Source organism: Hippopotamus amphibius, chromosome 12 (genome assembly GCF_030028045.1).
Source record: "Hippopotamus amphibius kiboko isolate mHipAmp2 chromosome 12, mHipAmp2.hap2, whole genome shotgun sequence".
In the NCBI taxonomy this organism is placed as follows: Eukaryota; Metazoa; Chordata; class Mammalia; order Artiodactyla; family Hippopotamidae; genus Hippopotamus; species Hippopotamus amphibius.
In genome coordinates this window covers 33,834,390-33,853,808 of record NC_080197.1, presented here as the reverse complement: position 1 = coordinate 33,853,808, position 19,419 = coordinate 33,834,390, and the positions used below count along the sequence as shown (strand labels likewise).

At 42.9% G+C, this 19,419-nt stretch overlaps 1 protein-coding gene across 4 annotated transcripts in view; it reads right to left on the bottom strand.

Moving 5' to 3' along the window:
* Positions 1-624: 624 nt before the first annotated feature.
* KAT14 (lysine acetyltransferase 14) overlaps positions 625-19,419 on the bottom strand; it is a 62,828-nt gene continuing 44,033 nt past the window's right edge. For 2 of the 4 annotated variants that reach the window (XM_057701178.1, XM_057701179.1), the window contains exon 11: positions 625-3,555. In XM_057701178.1, the coding sequence (XP_057557161.1) occupies positions 3,423-3,555 (133 nt within the window). In that variant the 3' untranslated portion in view covers positions 625-3,422. Of the gene's footprint in view, positions 3,556-4,744; positions 4,787-18,523; positions 18,656-19,419 lie in introns of those variants that run through there. The other 2 variants (XM_057701182.1, XR_009048343.1) reach the window with 2 other exon arrangements.

Sequence of the window (19,419 nt, the reverse complement as noted above, 5' to 3'; positions counted from 1 at the left end):
CCTGGGATCTTTGGCTGAGATACCAAGACTCAGTAAAGAAAACCTGGGGTCTTGTGTGTCTGGGAAGACAGGCAGGACCCTCAGCGCCTGCTCCCAGACTGAACCTGGTGGATCAGCCAGCATCTTACGGTGAGCAAGGGCAGGAGCAGGAGAGTCTGGGACAAACCCAGAGAGGAGAGGAGTCACCCGGGGGCCATGGCCTTCCTGGGACCTTAGTCTTACCCTTATGCAAGGATCTATTCCTATTAACCTTCCTAGCACCTTGAAGATGTGCACCAATTTCACAGGAGAGGAACATGGAGGTTTGTGTCACCATGGCATGTGACCTTGGACGTGAGCTATAAAAGTGTTATTAAAGGTCTGTTTGGCATTTTAAAGTCCCAAGTTCCTAGCTAAGTTGATTAGGTGCAGCCTGGATCAATTACAGCTTCAGCAAAAAGATGCTCAAGCTACCCATGGCAGGGTCTCATCATTTTGCAAATGTAGGCTGGCCCAGAAATCCTTCAGGGGCCCATGGGACATCAGAACAAACAGGCAGCTACCTTATTATTGTAATAACAGTAAGTAGGTTCATTGAGCACCCACATTAAGTACCGCCCCCCCCACCCCCCACCCCAGGCCAAACATGTTTCTGAACCTTCCCACATACTAATTCTGTCACCACAGATCTTTGAGATTGTACTGAATTCAGGGATGCAGGCCACAGACAGGTCTCAGGGCTCCAGCTCCGGGGGCCATGCCTCTGAGCCATCAGACGAGCTCGTTCTCTCAACTACTCCAACCTCAGGGCTCCATGTGCTTCTCTACAAGAGTTGCCATCTGCTCGCCCTGTCTGCTCAGAGCATCATTCCAAAAGCAAATCTGCCCCCCACACCCCTTTCCGTTTCCTACGAGAAGCGAGAACATCTGCGTCTGTGATTTTCTATTCCTCATGATACGGTGAAGTGGGCGCTGATCTAGAACCAGGAGAGAGTGAGCAGCGTGGGCACAGGTGAGTGGCAGATGCGGGACACACAGTCCCCCTGCCCTAGAGCTCGGGTCCCTGCGGTCCACCCACAGTGGGTGACCAGCAAACCTCAGGATGAATGTGTTCGTCCAGGAGTCCTTCCAGGCTGCCCAATCAGGTCATTGATGACTCCACTCCTCCTCCTCCATGCGGCAAAAACTTCTTAAATAATATTTTGGATTAACATTTTTGTAAAATACATTACTTCTTGCTTGCATTTTTTTCTTCTTCTTCAACTGCCAGTCTTCATTTTAGCAATTTTGATGGAAAATTTTCTAAACGGCTTTACAAGTCTTTACTTTTTTTTCAGAGCAACTAAAAGAAGCCTTTATCATGGAGAATTTTGAAGATACACAAAAGTAGTTCATAGTAGAAACCCCGCAGCATGTACTCTGCCGGGTCTGGCCGCTGGGCTCACATCGCATCTGCAGGAACCATTCATGCTGTGAGTGTAGCCGGAATGCGTTCATTCTCACCGTGAATGTCTCTTTCAGGCACTTGCACTGCTACAAAAAATTACGTTGTGTGAATAAACCGTAATTTACTGTCCTTCTGTTGATGGAGGTTTGAGTTGGTTTAGGTTGGAGGATGGAACCAAGAGAATTACTGAGAAGGATCCTGCCTGTGACTTTGGTGGCTCTGTGTGCTCACTTCTTGCGCTCTCTTTTTTATTGAAGCATAGTTGATTTACAATGTTGTGTTAATTTCTGCTGTAGAGCAAAGTGATTCAGTAATATATATACACATGGTTTTTTAAATCTTCTTTTCCATTATGGTTAATCATAAGATATTGAATATAGTTCCCTGTGCTATACAGTAGGACCTTGTTGTTTATGCATTCTCTTAAAATAGTTTGCATCTGCTAATCCCAAACTCCCAGTTCATCCCTCCTCCACCCCTCTCCCCCTTAGCAACCACAAGTCTGTTCTCTATGTCTGTGAGTCTGTTTCTGTTTCGTAGATAAGTTCACTTGTGTCATATTTTAGATTCCACATGTAAGTGATATCATATGATATTTGTCTTTCTCTGTCTGACTTACTTCACTTAGTATGATAATCTCCAGGTTCATCTATCTTGCCACGAATGGCATTATTTCATTCTTTTAATGGCTGAATAATAGTCCATTGTATATATGTACCACATCTTCTTTATCCATTCATCTGTCAATGGACGTTTAGGTTATTTCCATGTCTTGACTATTGTGAATGGTGCTGCTACGAACATAGGGGTATGTGTATCTTTTTAAATTATAGTTTTGTCTGGGTATATGCCCAGAAGTGGAATTGTTGGATCATATTGTAATTCTATTTTTAGTTTTCTGAGCAGCCTCCATACTGTTTTCCACAGTGGCTGCACCAACTTACATTCCCACAAAGACTGTAGGAGGGTTCCCTTTTCTCCACACCCTCTCCAGCATTTGTTATTTGTAGACTTTTTAATAATGGCCATTCTGAACGGTGTGAGGTGGTACCTCATAGTTCTGATCCGCATTTCTCTAATAATTGGCGATGTTGAGCATCTTTTCATGTGCCTGTTGGCCATCTGTATTTCTTGCTTGGAGAAATGTCTATTTAGGTCTTCTGCCCATTGTTAGATTGGGTTGTTTGTTTTTTTGTTGTTGAGTTGTATGAGCTGTTTATATATTTTGGAGATTAATCCCTTGTCGGTCACATCATTTGCAAATATTTTCTCCCATTCCATAAGTTATTTTTTTGTTTTGCTTATGGTTTCCTTTGCTGTGCAGAAGTTTGGAAGTTTGATTAGGTCCCATTTGTTTATTTTTGCTTTTACTTCTAATGCCTTGGGAAACTGACCTAAGAAATCACTGGTACAATTTACGTCAGAGACATTTTACCTATGATCTCTTCTAGGAGTTTTACGGTGTCATGTCTTGTGTTTAAGTCTCTAAGATATTTTGAGTTTATTTTTGTGTATGGTGTGAGGGAGTGTTCTGGCTTCATTGATTTACATGAGGCTGTCCAGCTTTCCCAGAACCACTTGCTGAAGAGACTTTTTCCCATTGTATATTCTTGCCTCTTTTGTTGAAGATTAATTGACTGTAGGTGTGTGGGTTTCGCTTCTCTTGAGTATAAAAACAGGAATGGAATTGCTGGATTAGAGGCTATAGGTGTGTTAAGCCTTAGGAAATTATGCCAAACAGGTTTCCAAGATGGTTGTGCCAATTTACTCCTGCCTGGGATTAGTAACTTTAAGAACTAGAAACATGCCTTTAATATTGAAATAATTCCAGTTTATGAACAATGCAGCTGAGGCCTGTATGACTTGAGTGATCTAAACCATCTTCATTTTCAACAGAGGTTTGGAAAATGCTGCTCAAGGGTGCAGAGAGGAAGGTCATTCTGGCAGATGCCAGGTGGCTTTCTTAGCTCCAGATATGAACCTGTATCTCCTCTGCTTAGAGCTCTTCTCTGTTAAGTTTCATGCTTGTGGGAAACCAGCCACTGGGGCCGAGGGTAGACGGCAAAACATCCGGAGCTGGCGTGTCCCGGCTGTAGACATAGCCTTCGAGGACAGCAGACCTGGAAATCCTGCAGTAAAAGTAAATGTGTAAATAACTTTTAGGAGAAAGTGTCGTTACTTGTAGGTGATATGATTGTGTATCTGGGAAATCCAGGAGAATCAACTGAAAAATGAATAGAAATAATGAGAAAATTCAGTAACGTGACTAATTATAAATTTGACATACAAAAAGCAATCTCTTTTTTCTAAAGTTTTTATTTATTTATTTATTGGCCATGCCACACTGCTTGTGGGATCTTAGCTCCCCAACCAGGGATTGAACCTGGGCCCTCAGCAGTGAAAGCACAGAATCTTAACCACTGGACCACCAGGGAATTCCCCAAAGCAATCTCTTTGATGTACAAAGAACCTCTTAAAAATATGGTAGAAGAAAAGTCCCACTTACAATACCCATAAAGAGAATATCTAGGAATAAACTCAATTAAAGTGAATATAAATGAGCCAAAGCTCTAGCAAAACTTAAAAAAAAACCTGAATGAATAGCAAGGCATACTCTATTTTTGAATAGGAAGAACTGATATTACATTTTTTCTCCCTAAATTTATCTTAAAATGCAATCTTGGGACCACGTAGGTAGCGCAGTGGTTAAGAATTCGCCTGCTAATGCAGGGGACAGGGGTTTGAGCCCTGCTTCAGGAAGATCCCACATGCCGCAGAGCAACTAAGCCCGTGAGCCACAACTATTGAGCCCATGTGCCGAAACTACTGAAGCCTGTGCGCCTATAGCCTGTGCTCCGCAACAAGAGAAGCCATTGCAATGAGAAGCCCGCACACCACAATGAAGAGTAGCCCCTACTCACCGCAACGAGAGAAAGCCCGTGTGCAGCAACAAAGACCCAGGGTAGCCAATAAATAAATAAATAAATAAATAAATAAATTTATTTTTAAAAATGCGATCTCAATGAAAATGATTCTAAGGGTCATATGAAAAGTAAAACATGAAAGAATAGCCAAGAAAACTCTGTGAAAGAAGGCTAATAGGGGGAGACTGAATAATAATAAAAGGTATTATAAAATGATACCTAATTAAAGGAGCTTGAAATAGCATATGAATGTACAGCTAGATCAGTGGGACAAATAAGAGAACCCAGAAATAGACCCAAATACATATGGAAAGACGGCATTTCAAAGCAGTGAAAAAACTGATGGATTCTTCAATAAATGACTGGGACAGCTGAGTGCCAGCTGGAGCCTTACCTTACTCCTTACACCAAAGTCAATTCCAGATGGATGAAAGCACTTTAAAAACATAAAAGTATGAGAAGAAAGTTGAGGGTTGTTTTTTTTTGTTTGTTTTAAATCATCTCCAAATAGGGAAGATCTTTCTAAATAAGACATACAACCCAGAAGCCATAAAGGGAAAGACTGCTACATTTATGTACATATAAAGTTTATTTATAGAAGATTAATAGGTACAAACTACTATGTATAAAATAAGCTATAAGAATATATTGTACAGTATGGGGAATATAGCCAAGATTTTATAATAACTATAAATGAAATATAACCTTTAAAAATTGTGAATCACTCTACTGTGCACCTGTAACTTATATAATAATGTACATCAACTACACTTTTTTTTTAAAAAGCAGATTAATATACTAAGGAAAAAAGTTTATTTAAGGAAAAATATTTATTTTAAAAGTTTTTTAAAATGACAAACTTGGAAAAAACACTTGCTACTCATACGACAAAGTCCCAATTGCCTTAATATTGAAAGAAATGTTATTTAAAAACAAAAAGAGCTGGCAAATATCAATAATCCAACATCCAAAAGAAAAGTGAATAAAAGACAAGAGCAGGTAGCTTATACATGAAAAAGTACTTAACCTAACTTACATTGAAAGAAATAGAAATTCCAATGAGACAATAAAAATTAAAAACATGGATAATTCACCTCGTAAGCACACAGGGAAAGAGGCGCTGCTGATGAAAGGTAAATGGCTCTGACTTCTTTCCAGGGCCCTTCGGTGTTAACTGTCAAAAACTAAAATGCATGTACCTCTTCATTTAGCAATTCTTCCTCTACCAGGGATTTACCTACAGATAGATATTTCTGAGGGCAAAAATCAATACATGAGAATTGTTTATTATAGCAGTGAATTGGAAACAATTTGAATGGCCTTTCAATAGGAGCCTGTCCAAGTGTGTTCTAGAATGGGGACTGAAAAGCTTTTTCTTAAAGGGCCAGATAGTATTTTAGGCTATAGAGGCAACATAAAGTTTATTGTATAGGTACCACTTTAAAACTATTCTCAGCTCAAGTATGAAAACAGGTAGCTTTGGTCTCAGGTCTAGAATATCCATACAACGAAACGCTATCCAGAATATGATGAGGTATGTCTAAGTATTAATTGTGTGAAAAAGCCCTAAGGCATACAGTTTAAAAAGTAAGAGATAGAGGGTGATACAAAATCAACACACAAATATGGTTATGTTTCTATACACTGATGATGAACAATGTGAAAAGGAAACTAAAGAGAATGATTTCATTTACAATAGCACCAAAAAGAATAAAATACTTAGGAATTAACCAAAGAAGTGAAAGACATACTGAAAAGTATAAAATATTGCTAAAAGAAATGAAAGAAGACACAAATGAATGGAAAGACATTTCATATTCATGGATTGGAAGACTTAATATCATCAAGATGTTAGTATTATCCAAAGTGATCTACAGAGTCAATACAATCCCTATTAAAATCCCTAATGACATTTTTTGCAGAAATAGAAAAATCTATCTTTAAATTCATATAGAATCTCAAGGGACCCCAAATAGCTAAAACAATCTTGAGAAAAAAAAAAAAAAAAGTTGGAGGACTCATACTTTATGGTTTCAAAACTTACTGCAAAAGCTACAGTGATACAAACAGTGTGGTACTGGCATAAAGATAGGTATACAGATCACTGGAACAGAAAAGAAAGCTCAGAAATAAACCTCATGCATACGGTCAAATGATTTTTCACAAGGGGGAAAGGACAGTCTTTTCAACAAATGGTGCTGGGAAAATATTTCAACAAGGAAGCTAGGGGGACTTCCCTGGTGGCACAGTGGATAAGACTCCACACTCCCAGTGCAGGGGGCCTGGGGTTCAATCCCTGGTCAGGGAACTAGATCCCACATGTAGGCCACAATTAAGAGTTCACATGACACAACTAAGACCCAGCACAACCAAATAAATAAATAAATAGATAAATAAATAAATATTTTAAAACAATAACAACAAAAACAATGAAGATGTACAAATGGCCAAAAAGCACAGAAACAATGCTCAACATCATTGATCATTAGGGAAATGCAAATCAAAACTACAGTGAAATACAACTTCACACCAATAAGGATGACTACTATCAAAAAACCAGAAAACAAGTGCTGGTGAGCATGTGGGGAAACTGGTACACTTGTGCACTGTTGGTGGGAATGTAATATGGTGCAGCTGGGACTTCTCTGGTGGCGCAGTGGTTAAGAATCTGTCTGCCCAGAAATAGAGACACAGATGTAGAGAACAAACATATGGACACCAAGTGGGGAAAGCATGGGGTGGGGGCTGGGGTGGGATGAATTGGGAGATTGGGATTGCCATATATACATTACTAATAAGAAAAAAAATCAAATTGTACACTTTAAATACATGCAGTTTATTGTATGTCAATTATATCTCAATAAAAGTTCTTTAAAAAAAAAAAAGAAAGAACCTGCCAGCCAATACAAGGGACATGGGTTCCATCCCTGGTCTGGGAAGATCCCACATGCCACGGAGCAACTAAGCCCATGCACCACAACTACTGAGGCTACTCGCCTAGAGCACTGTGCTCCACAACAAGAGAAGTCACAGCAACGAGAAGCCTGCACCACAACAAAGAGTAACCCCCACTCACCGCAACTAGAGAAAGCCCTTGTGCAGCAACAAAGACCCAATGCAGCCAAAAATTAATTAATTAATTTTTTAAAATGGTGCAGCTGTTGTGGAAAACAGTATAGTGGTTCCTCAAAAACTTAAAAATAAAATTACTGTATGATTCAACAATTCTACTTCTGGGGATATATCCAAAAGAACTAAAAGCAGGGTCTTGGAGAGATTTTTGCACACCCATGTTTGTAGCAGTATTACCCACAATAGCCAAAAGGTTGAAGCAAACCAAGAGTCCGCTGAGAGATGAATGGATAAACTAGATGTGGTATATACATACAATGGAATATTACTTAGCCTGGAAGAGAAATGACGTTCTAATATACACTATAATATAGAAGATATTATTCGAATGAAACTGGAAGACATTTTTTGAAGTGAAATGAGACAGATGCAAAAGGACAAATAGCATATGACTGCAGTTATATGAGGTACCTGAAACAGTCAAATTCATAGAGACACAAAGTAGAATGGTGGTTGCCATGGCTGGGGGAGGGGGTATAGGGAGTTATCCTTTAATGGGTACAGCGTTTCTGGTTGGAGTGATGAAAGAATTCTGAACATAAATAGTGCTCATGGGAATTCCCTGGTGGTCCAGGTGTTAGGACTCTGTGCTCTCACTGCTGTGGTCTGGGTTCAATCCCTGGTTGGGGAACTAAAATCCCACAAGACCTCTGGCACAGCCAAAAAAAAAAATAGTGGTTATGGCTGTACAACAATGTGAATGTACTTAAGGCCACTGAAATGTACACTTTAAAATGGTTAAAATGATAAATCTTATATTATGTATATTTTATCAGAATAATAAAAAGAATATTATTTAATGTTTTTAAAAAGCAAAGGATATAATAAGCCGCCATTTGTGTAAATTTGTGTGTGTGTGTGTGTGTGTGTGTAGGAAATTTCTGAAGGATACATGAGGAATATGGTGGGTTTCTGGGATAGCAGAGAGCCTTACTTTTTCAATATAAACACTGGATTTAGAAAGAAATATTTGCCATAAAATAGTAAAGAGTTTTCAATAGTCAAAGGATCACCAAAATCCCTTCTGTCACACCAAACTTGTATTTCCCAATCTGCTCCCCACACTGGTCACACCAAACCTCCTCTTAGAGCCAACACTAGCCTGCTCAGCACCTTTGTGTAATTAGGACAAGGCAAGCATTCCTCCAGGTGGATATGAGCCTAGAGGCAGGCAGCATGGAGGGCAGAGAGAAGGATGGGTTTCAGCCGCACTAGCCCTTCACTGGGGTGCCCTTTTTTGCAGTGCGTAACACGCACCACTGTTCATGGTGGCCCCCCTGGAGCCACTTTTTCCCTACTTTACCAGTGTTATTATTCATAGACCAAGAAAGAACATACAACACCTTTGTTAAAAACACAGTTTCCTTAAAAATAAATGTTCCTTTGAAAAGCTTACAAAAGGTTAAAAAAGAAAAGGGGGGGGGGATATTCCACTCTTTTCAGTTGTTTCATTGATGCAGTACCATCCAAATTGTCTGTTAATTGTTGGTTGCAGTGATTTTCATAACCACAATGACCTGTGGCACTTTCTGGTTACTTGAAATTTGATTTTTTTTCTCTCAGAAGGTCCTAATTGTTTAGTTAGCAGGGAAAACTCCCTTGTTCTCTATTTTCCTTTCCATTGGTTGGGTCTGTGTAACTGAAGCATTGTGTTGAGAGATGTGGTCTTCCGGGATGTGGTCTGAGGACTTTAACACACCAGTGTGAGGCCAGAAGTGATAGAGTTATAGGGTCAACATGACATCTGATTTCGGGTAAACAAAATGCACACCAAGTGGTTTCTGTATTCCTTTTTTTTTTTTTTTTTAAGAACAAGGCATTATATAAGCCACATTACCCCATGCAAAGAATTGCAATTATTTGTAATACTTTTGAGCCAGGGGTTCATTTGTATAAATCTGGAAAATCAAAACGACCTGGAAATAGTCAGCAAGGGGCAAAGCAAGAAGGAAAGTCTCAGCTACCCTGACAGCTGCTTTTTGGCTCCTACTCCATAGACACACAAGTTTGCCTCTCTCCATGACCCTAAGTCCACGATAAGCAGGCGCCCTGTAAAACCAGACCATTCTGAAACTAAAGGTAAATCCTTCCCTTCCTTCCTCCCTCTCTCCCCTCTCTCTCTCCCTTTCTTTCTTTCTCTCTCTCTTTCTTTCTTTCTTTCTTTCTCTCCCTCTCTCTCTCTCTCTTTCTTTCTTTCTCTCCCTCTCTCTTTCTCTTTCTTTCCTTCTTTCTTTCTTTCTTTCTCTCTCTCTCTCTCTCTTTCTTTCTTTCTTTCTTTCTTTCTCTCTCTCTCTCTTTCTTTTTCTTTCTTTTCTTTCTTTTTGCCATGATGTATGACTTGCAGGATCTTAGTTCGCCAACTAGGGACTGAACCCCTGCAGTGGAAGTTTGGAGTCCTAAACACTGGACCACCAGGGAATTCCTGGTAAATCTTTTTCTATGAAACATAACATAGACCTACTTTCAAATGTATTCTGTCCTTTAACAAAATTTTTTAGACTTACAGAAAAGTTTATTACTTACCATTTTCCAGATTATCTAGCATAACCATATAAAATTAAGAAGTTGTCATGGGTGCAGTACTATCAACCAATCTGCAGACTTTATTTGGACTTCAGCAGTTTTCCCACTACTGTGTTTGGATGTCATGCATCATTAATCTCCTTGAATCTGTGACCGTTCCTGTCTTCCCTGTCTTTCATGACTTGAGGATGATTGAAACGTACTGGTCAGTTATTTAGTAGAATAGCCCTCAGTTTGTGTTTGTCTCAGCATCAGATGCAGGTGAGGTGTTTGCACAGGAACCCTGAGGCACCGTGCCCTCCTCAGTGTATCTGTCAGGGGAGCAACGTGTTGACATGTCTTTTTACAGTGATGTTGTCTTTGGTCACTTCGTTATGGTGCTGTCTCCTGAATTTGTGTACCATGAAGATACTGTTTTTCTCTTTGTAATTAATAAATATCTTGAGGAAATACTTGAGACTGCAAATATTCTGTTTGTCCTCAAACGTTTGCCGACTACTTTAGCATTCATCAGTGGATCTGAAAATTATTAGACTGGTTTTCTTAAGAAGATTTTCTGTTTTCCTCTTTCTACATTTATTAATTAGAATTCTTCTATAAAGAAGAGCTGTCCTTTCTCCCTTATTTGTTTACTTAGACAAGTACGTGCTTAAGGATGTTTATTTTACTCCATGGGTTATAATCCAACATTATTGTTATTTATTTCATCGCTTCAATTGTTCCAGCTTTGGCCATTAGGAGCTCTGTCAGCCACTGACACATCCCCATCCTTTTCAAGTACTTCCTTCCTTACTGGCACCACAAGATGCTTCAGGCTCTTCATAGCAGCACTGTTTACAATAGCCAAGATATGGAAGCAACCTAAGTGTCCATCGACAGATGAACAGATAAAGAATATGTGGTATATATGTACAATGGAATACTACTCAGCCACAAAAAAGGAATGAAATATTGCCATTTGCAGCAACATGGATGGACTTGGAGGATCTTATGCTTAGTGAAATAAGTCAGAGAAAGATAAACACTGTATGTTATCACTTATATGTGAAATCTAAAAAATAAAAAACTAGTGGATATAACAAAAAAGAAACAGACTCGCAGGGACTTCCTAGGTGGTGCAGTGGTTAAGAATCCGCCTGCCAACGCAGGAGACACGGGTTCGATCCCTGGTCCGGGAAGATCCCACATGCTGAGGAGCAACTAAGCCCTTGCACCACAACTATTGAGCCTGTGGTCTAGAGCCCGTGAGACACAGCTATTGAGCCCATGTACTGCAACCACTGAAGCCCACGCACCTAGAGCCCATGCTTCACAACAAGAGAAGCCACAGCAACGAGGAGTCCACGCACACCACAATGAAGAGTAGCCCCCGCTCACCGCAACTAGAGAAAGCCTGTGTGCAGCACCGAAGACCCAAAGCAGCCAATAAACAAATAGAAAGAAAGAAAGAAAGAAAGAAAGAAGGAAGGAAGGAAGGAAGGAAGGAAGGAAAGAAAGAAAGAAAGAAAGAAAGAAAGAAAGAAAGAAAGAAAGAAAGAAAGAAAGAAAGAAAGAAAGAAAGAAAGAAAAGAGAGAGAGAGAGAGAAAGAAAGAAAGAAAGAAAGAAAGAAAGAAAGAAAGAAAGAAAGAAAGAAAGAAAGATAGATAGATAGAAACAGACTCACAGATATAGAGAACTAACTAGTGGTTACCAGTGGGGAGAGGGAAGGGAGGAGGGGCAATACAGGGGTAGGGGATTAAGAGGTACAAACTACTATGTATAAAATAAATAAGCTAGAACTATATATTGTACAGCACAGAGAATATAGTCAATATTTTACAATAACTATGAATGGAGTATAACCTTTAAAAATTGTGAATCACTATATTGTACACCTGAAACTTAGATAATATTGTATATCAACTATACGTCAATTAAAAAAAAGATGCTTCAGGTTCATCTTGCATTTTCCCTATCCCAGTGCTAGAAAAGAAGCACAAATGATATTGCTATCTAATTTTTCATGAATAAAACAAAATCTAACTATTGATATCTGCATGATAGGACTAAAATAATATCCCAGACCTCTATATCACCACCATCTAGAAACTGTATAATCGGTTTAGATCCTATGGTTTTGTTCATTTAAGTTATTTCTAGAAGAGAACATGACATATAGTAGGTCATAATACAATATCTCTGAGAATGCATGCTCCACACACATTTTTCTTTCTTAGCCTCAGAAAAATTACCCACTTGGCTGAATTTGGGTTTCTCTTCCTTAGGACACTGGAGAAAACGGTTACATCTCCTCTCTGCTCACCACAGGTCTCGTGCTCAGAACAGCCCTCAGTTCCAGACTTTAACCACAGAACCCAGGATGGGAAAGGTAAGGGAAAAGATGGTAGGACACGGCAGAATCAAAAGGTCACCACCTCCGGAAGACCTCCAAGCCTGTCGGCTTGGCCGACAGGCCTCGCCACCCCTCTTCCCAGGCTGTTATTGTTGTTGCCGTTTTTCCCTGAATCTGCTCATTCTCAGCCTCAGCACTGTTTAAATCTCGACGAGAAAGCAAGAAACCGAAGTAAGCAAACATAAGGATTTTTCTCTGCAAATGCTGCCTGGGTATGTTGGCTCCGGCCTCCAGCCAAGAACATAGATGACCCAAGAATCATCACCCTCAGCCAGGACCTGCCACCCTTCAGCTCAGAGGTTTCCTTATTTTGCAGGCAGTGATGAAGACGCGAGAGGCGGGTTTAATCCCAAGGCTCCTCGGCCCGCAGTTCTGCCTCCACGTGCTGTGAACTTGCCCCAAGCATGAGACAGGGCACCTGGGCACGCTTCCTGTGGTAGTCGGCAGAAAAGCCGGGTGGTGTTGAAGAAAAAGCAAAGTGAATTAAAAAACAGGAGATGGAGGTTCGAGAACCTCCCCATGAGTCAGCCTTGGGCTCAGAGAGGGCATAAAACCAGGCTGATGCAGAGACACCACCTGCTTTCTAAGTTCCCGAAAATGATTTTTTTTTTTTTTTTTTTTTGGTCCTGTTGACTGATAGCAAGTCCCACAGCAATGACAAGAATTCCTAGGATCAGGCCAAATTTAGGATTGACTTAACCCTGGGCCTTTTGGTATAGATACTATTTTCCCAGCACTGAGAGAGCTTGCTGCAAAGGAAGTATTGTTTTTCTTTTTTTTTTTCTTTTTTAAGCAGTAGAACTCTTGTTTTTCTTTACCTCTCTATAATCTTTTATGTCTTCATTTCTGGGAAGCTGGAAATCCGATGAGAAAAATGTATTGAAACCATGGGATGTGTGAGCAGCCGATATGAATTAAATTGTCTCCCCCAAAATAAGGATGTATTGGAGTCCTAACCCCCAGTGCCTCAGAAAGTGACCTTACTTGGAAATAGAGTCTTTGCATATTTAACCAAGTTCAGATGAGGTGACTGGTGTCCTAATAAAAAGGGGAAATTTGGACACAGACATGTACAGAGGGAAGCTGACACGAAGACACAGGAGAATGCCACGTGGAGGAGGATGGGAGCAATGCGCCTACAAGCCCAGGAACGCCTGGAGCTACCAGATCCAGGGGAGAGGCTGGAACGGTTTCTTCCCAGAGCGTCACGGGGAGCATGCCTTGGCTAGCACAGGGCTTTCAGACTGCTGGGCTCCAGAACTGTGAGATGATAAATTCCTATTGTTTCAAGCCACCAAGCGTGTGGTGTGTTGTTACCGCAGCCCTGGGAAACTAATACGTCTGAGTTAGAAGCCTGCGAGTTCACTGCTGTGAAGTTATGTTGATAAGACAGTCTCTAGGCAATTTGCAGATTTTGTGACAGCCGTCTATTGCCAAGCAAATCCTCAGGAAGCAGCCGGGGAGACAGGCATGCATGTGCACACAGCCCAGATGCCAAGTTTATTAGCTGTGTGACCCTGGGCAAGCTCCTATACCTCTCTGAAGCTCTCTGTTCACCTAAAATGAAGCTAATGAAACCTTTCTAGGGTGGCTTAAGGATTAAACACGATGACATTTTAAAAACGATCTCTAAGGAATTTCTTGGTGGTGCAATGGTTAAGAATTCGCCTGCCAACTCAGGGGACACAGGTTCGAGCTCTGGTCCGGGAAGATCTCACATCCTGCGGAGCAACAAAGCCCATGCACCACAACTACTGAGCCTGAGCTCTAGAGCCCTCAAATCACAACTACTGATTCCATATGCCACAACTACTGAAGCCTGCACTCCTAGAGCCTGTGCTCTACAACAAGAGAAACCATCGAAATGAGAAGCCCACGCACTGAAACGAAGAGAAGCCCCTGCTCGCCACAACTGGAGAAAATCTGTGTGCAGCAAGGAGGACTCAATGCAGCCAATAAATAAATAAAGTCATTAAAAATAATAAAAATAAAATAAAAATTTAAAAAATTTTAAAATGATCTCTTGTGGGGCCTCGCACATGGTAGTCTTTCAACAGATGTTGGTTCCTCTCCTAACCAGTATGAAAGGAGACCCTTTCCTGATGTCTATTCAGCCTAATAGGTATTAGTGAGTGTAGCAGAGCCTGTCAGGGTTCTGCCCAGACCCCTTTGCATCCCTTTAACTGTTTGGCTATTGCCCCTTGAATGTGCTTCCATGATTCACACCAAGACTCTTCACTGGAGGACTGTTCTTAGTAAAAAGGTGGTAAAATGTTGATAGAAGCACCTGGGAGTTAATACCCTCCCCCAAGCGCAGCCCTTGAACAAGGTCTGGAGGATGCCTGAATGCCTTTGTTTCAGGTCTAGGAAACTCCGAGGCATAACTTATACTCCTGAGTCCCCCCCAGGATGAAGCCATAGGACTTAACTTGAAAGCACAGAGCTGCTTATCCCTCTCTGTTCTGCTTCCCACACTCCCACACCTGTCTTCCCAGTGCGTGCATCCTTAATAAATCACTAACACTCAAGTCCTCAACCCAGAGTCGGCTTCTGGGGCACCTGATCCAAGATGATCAACTTCAGAACATCTCATGCAGAAAAGCTACGTGATACTGAAGTTCTGACAGTCAGAGCTAAAAGAACTGACCAGATGGTACACTCAAATCATTCACTACTTAACAGCTATGATAACCATACCAGTGTATTCATGTGTCTAACACCTGCATTATGTTCAACTCCAGTCCTTATCACCAGCCCATACGATAGGTAGTTTTATCCTCCGTGGCAGTTTGTTTAAATGGCCACAAATCTTTGACTCTCTGTTGAGATCTTTGTCCCCTCCCCTTGAAACCTGCTACTTTTAGAGAAATCTGCTCTATTTTGATAACTTGTTCTTCAGTTGCCAAGACCCGGCCACCCTAGGATACTCTTCACCAGGTGAGGACGTCCAGCCATGCGTGTTGCTTACACTTCAGTTGCACCTCTAGTAGACGCAGAGTTAAGTCTTGCTTTAATATGGGTAGAGGGTTCTAAAAAAGTACATAAAAGTTGAGTTTCTCTTTTTGTTCCTTTGAATTAATATTCTTAAATGCCATGGTTTGTGCTTTGGTTTAAAAACTCAGCTTTGAGTAAAGCATTTGCAGGCTGCAATTTTGACTCACTCCATTTTCAGGTGTTTGTGTCAGCTTCTGGGCCATGGCGCTGTGGTCACGGAGTCCATCAACTCTCTGCTGGAGGATGTGAAGAGCCAGCGCGCGGGGTTCTGCTGGGGTGGCTGCCGGCACCACTGCCCGCCCTTCGTCTCCCATCACTGCCGTGCGCCAGGTGAAGTCACTCTCCGAGGTCACATGCTAGTAAATGACCAGTAAGTAACAGAACAGGTCTCAGACCCTCACCGAGCACCCAGTGGTGGAGGCGAGAGCCCCACACAGCAGCCAGGAAGCTGGGCCGGCCAAGGGTGGTGCCGGGATCACCTTGTAAATTTTCTCAAGCAGCCTCTCTGTTTCTTCTTCCTCTTTCTCCTCTTCTCCTTCTCTTCTTCTCCTCCTCCTCCGCCTTCTCCTTCTTCTTTTGGCTTCGGGCTACCAGGATCTCAGTTCTCCAATCAGGAGTCGAACCCGCACCCTTGGCAGTGAAAGCACGGAGTCCTAACCTCTGGACCTCCAGGGAATTCCCTTTCACATCATGAAATAACTCAAAATCCCTGTGCCCCACCAGCAAAATTGGAAACGTCATCAAGCTACACCAAACAGACTCTTAAGAAGTCCAATTAATCAATTTTTCTTTCATGGTTAATGTTTTTGTTTGTTTTTTGTTTTCCTGCTGCATGTTGGCTTTGCCCATGGTTGCCTCTTGGAGAACCTGTGATGAACAAATGGATGGAAGAAGGCGCAGCCCCAGCAGCCCCGGGCTGTCCTGCTATTCCTATAGCCAACAGGACCCAGGACATGGGACAAAGCCATTGGAGGCTGTGAAGGCAGCGGCCTATTCAGTGAGCTTGTGAACAGCAGGTGGGCCTGTTGCCAGGAGTAACGGGAGTCTCTGCAAGGCCCTGAGCGATGTCCCAGTAAACCCATGGCCTGAGAAGACCAGCCCCAGGTTTACATATTAAACTGAATATCTCACGACCTACTCTCTGGCGCCTTCCTGAGTAATCTCCAACGCAAGCTTGTTGGGAAGTGCCGGAGGAATGGCAGGCTTGCCAGAGCTGGCCCCGAGGCCAACACTTAATGACCCACTTCAAACAGGACTGTGGCTCTTGTGGCAGGAGGGAGCCGCTGTTGCCCTGGGTGGAGCTTTAATCCCCTGAAGGTGTGTTTGCGCTCTCTCCTCACCTGTCCCCACTCAGAGATGATGCATTCAAACCCATGCAGCCCCCAAACAAAAGGCCACCAGAGGCTCAACCCTCAGGGGCTCTTGAGCACCAGGATGAAGGCCAAAGAAACCCTGGGAGTCAAGGGGGTTTGCGTAGAGAGGACAGTTGAGGCATTTAAACGTGTGACATCCACAGAAGCCACTTTTTCCCGGGTCAGAGAGGTTTGCATTGAAGCTGCAGCAGACCCTGACTGATGGTGGGTTTAGAAGACTCAGGGCAGGGGTCAGTAAGCTCATTCTGGAAAAGGCCAGAGAGTAAGTGGTCTCTGTGGCAACCACTCAACTCTGCCACTGCAGCATGAAAGAGCTTAGACAACACACAAACCAGAGAGCGTGGCTGTTGCCAATAAAACTTTACTTACAAGACCTCGTGGTGGGGAGGCTATAATTTGCTGACTCCTGACTCAGGAGATGGTGGTCAAAACAGGGCTAAGCCTTGCCCTCAGCTGCTCACGTGGAAAATATCTTTTATGTCTTCATTTAAGAAACATTTAAATAGCCTCACTATGCCCCAGACATTTGGAAGAGCTTTATAAATATTGATGCACTTATCACAATGATCCTATAAGGCAAGCACTATTATTATCCCTGGTTTGGTACAGAGAGGGTAGGTAACTTGCCCAAAGTCACACAGTGGTAAGTGAGACTGTCAGGATGTGAATGTATGCAGCCTGTGCTCTTACCCATCAGCCTGTGCTGTGCAGAGACAGGGTAGCCTTCATGGAAGGCACATCCACTGGGCACCCTGCTCTGTGTTAGCCTGGAGGGAAGGGGAACAGGGACAGAGGTGATTAAGATCCAGTCCTGAAATGGAACGGGACCCTACGGGGCCTTCCCAGGACAGAACCTCCTCACACCCACCCCTCCACGTCCTTCTCCTGCCTCTTGTCTGTAGAAAGACTTTAGCCAAAGAATAAACTTAAAGAAATGAGAAAATACAGAAACAAAGGAAAGCAGTCAAAGAGGACAAAATAATGACACTTGAGTCATTAAACAAAGTTAAGGACCTTTAGTTCTTCCTCAAGGTCTATAGGTAATATTCTGAGCCATGTCCTCTGAGCTGTCTTATAGATACTGAAACCCCACCAGGTGGAGAAGTTAACTACATGATGACCAGGCTGTAGCCATGACATAAGCTGCCACAATTCTGAGAACTGGCCTCAAGGAAATGGAAACAAACTGACCCAGGAACTGAAGATTAACTGCGCTTAAAACAATCAAGATGATGCTAGTCAGACCACTGCATGACCAGTTTCAAGATGACTGCCAGAGCTGACTGTGCTCTTCTGCATGCAGCCCCCTCCCTCCACCTATAAAAGCTCTTGCCCACTGATGGGCAGTGGGGAGTTGGCCTTTGGACATGAGTCTGCCTTCCCCTCCAGCTGGCCTATGGAATAAAGCAGACTTTCCTTTCCATCAACACTTGCCTCTTGAGTATTGGCTTTCCAGCTGGAGCAACCAGACATGAGTTCCGTAACAGTCCCACCCTCAAGGAGCCCTGTGGGGAGACACCAGGGCAGATTAACAAGAGTGTAACCTCAGGAAGGCGTGGGATGCAGGATGACTCCATTTATATGAAAGTGGAGAACCTAACAGTCAGAAAAGTGGTGGCCTTGGAGAGTACAGATGAGACTTACAGATGAGCACAAGTGACTTTCTGCAGTGCTGGAAAGGGCCTGTGTCTTCAACTAGGTATCTCATATAGCTAGGTTAAAAAGTTGTCAAGCTGACCCAATAAAATACACACATTTGAAAGAAAAAACAGCCTTGTGGTGTTGGGTGGAAGCTGGCAGGTAGTGAGGCAACTGTTCAGGCTGCTGCTCTCTGAGGCCTCTTCCGGGTGCTGGAGGATCCCTGGGCCCCAATCCTGTCTCCTCAGAGTTCTATGGGAGGAAACGGGGTCATGGACAGTGACGTGACCAACTAGGAATCAGTGCACTTGGCCCCGCTTGTCAGGCTGATGGCTGGGGGCAGCCCTCAGACTGGAGCCAAGGCCTGTCCCACAAACAGGCTGGGATACTTGAGACAGGCTGGGATACTTGACACAAAGCCTGGGCACACGTGTGGGATCCACTACCCAGTCACCCAGGTGGCCCCAGAAAGAGAGGGAGAAGGCCTCTCTGTGGCCGTCAGCCAGCACTTGAGCTGCAGACTGTGTCCCTGGCCTTGGCCAAGGGCCCTGTGAGGGGGACTCAGATTGTAAATTCCTTGAAGATGAGAGTCCTCTTGGGAATCCCAGTGGCTTGCACAGGCCTAGAGACTTGGGAAATGAAGACCGGCACTGAAGTCTCTCTGCTAAAGTTCACTCTGGGCTCTCCCTCCTCTGAAGGAATGAAGACTCTGCACTCACCGTCCCCAGCTCAGAGGACCTCTGATTGGAAAGGCCATCTCATCCCAGTGCAGACCCCACCCCTCAGGCCCTCAGCCTGATGGCCCCAAGAAAGTCCACTGGGAAGTTCAGAGGTCTTTATTTCCTGCCCCTTCACTTCAGAAGAACCCAAGCAGAAATGAGGTGAACGTTGTCCTCAGCCCTCTCACATCATCTACCTGCCAACAACTCACCTACCCACACACCCACCGGTCCACTCAACCCTCAGCCACCTGCCAGGCTATCTGTCCACTGCCCCCAGCACACCTCCTCCAACTT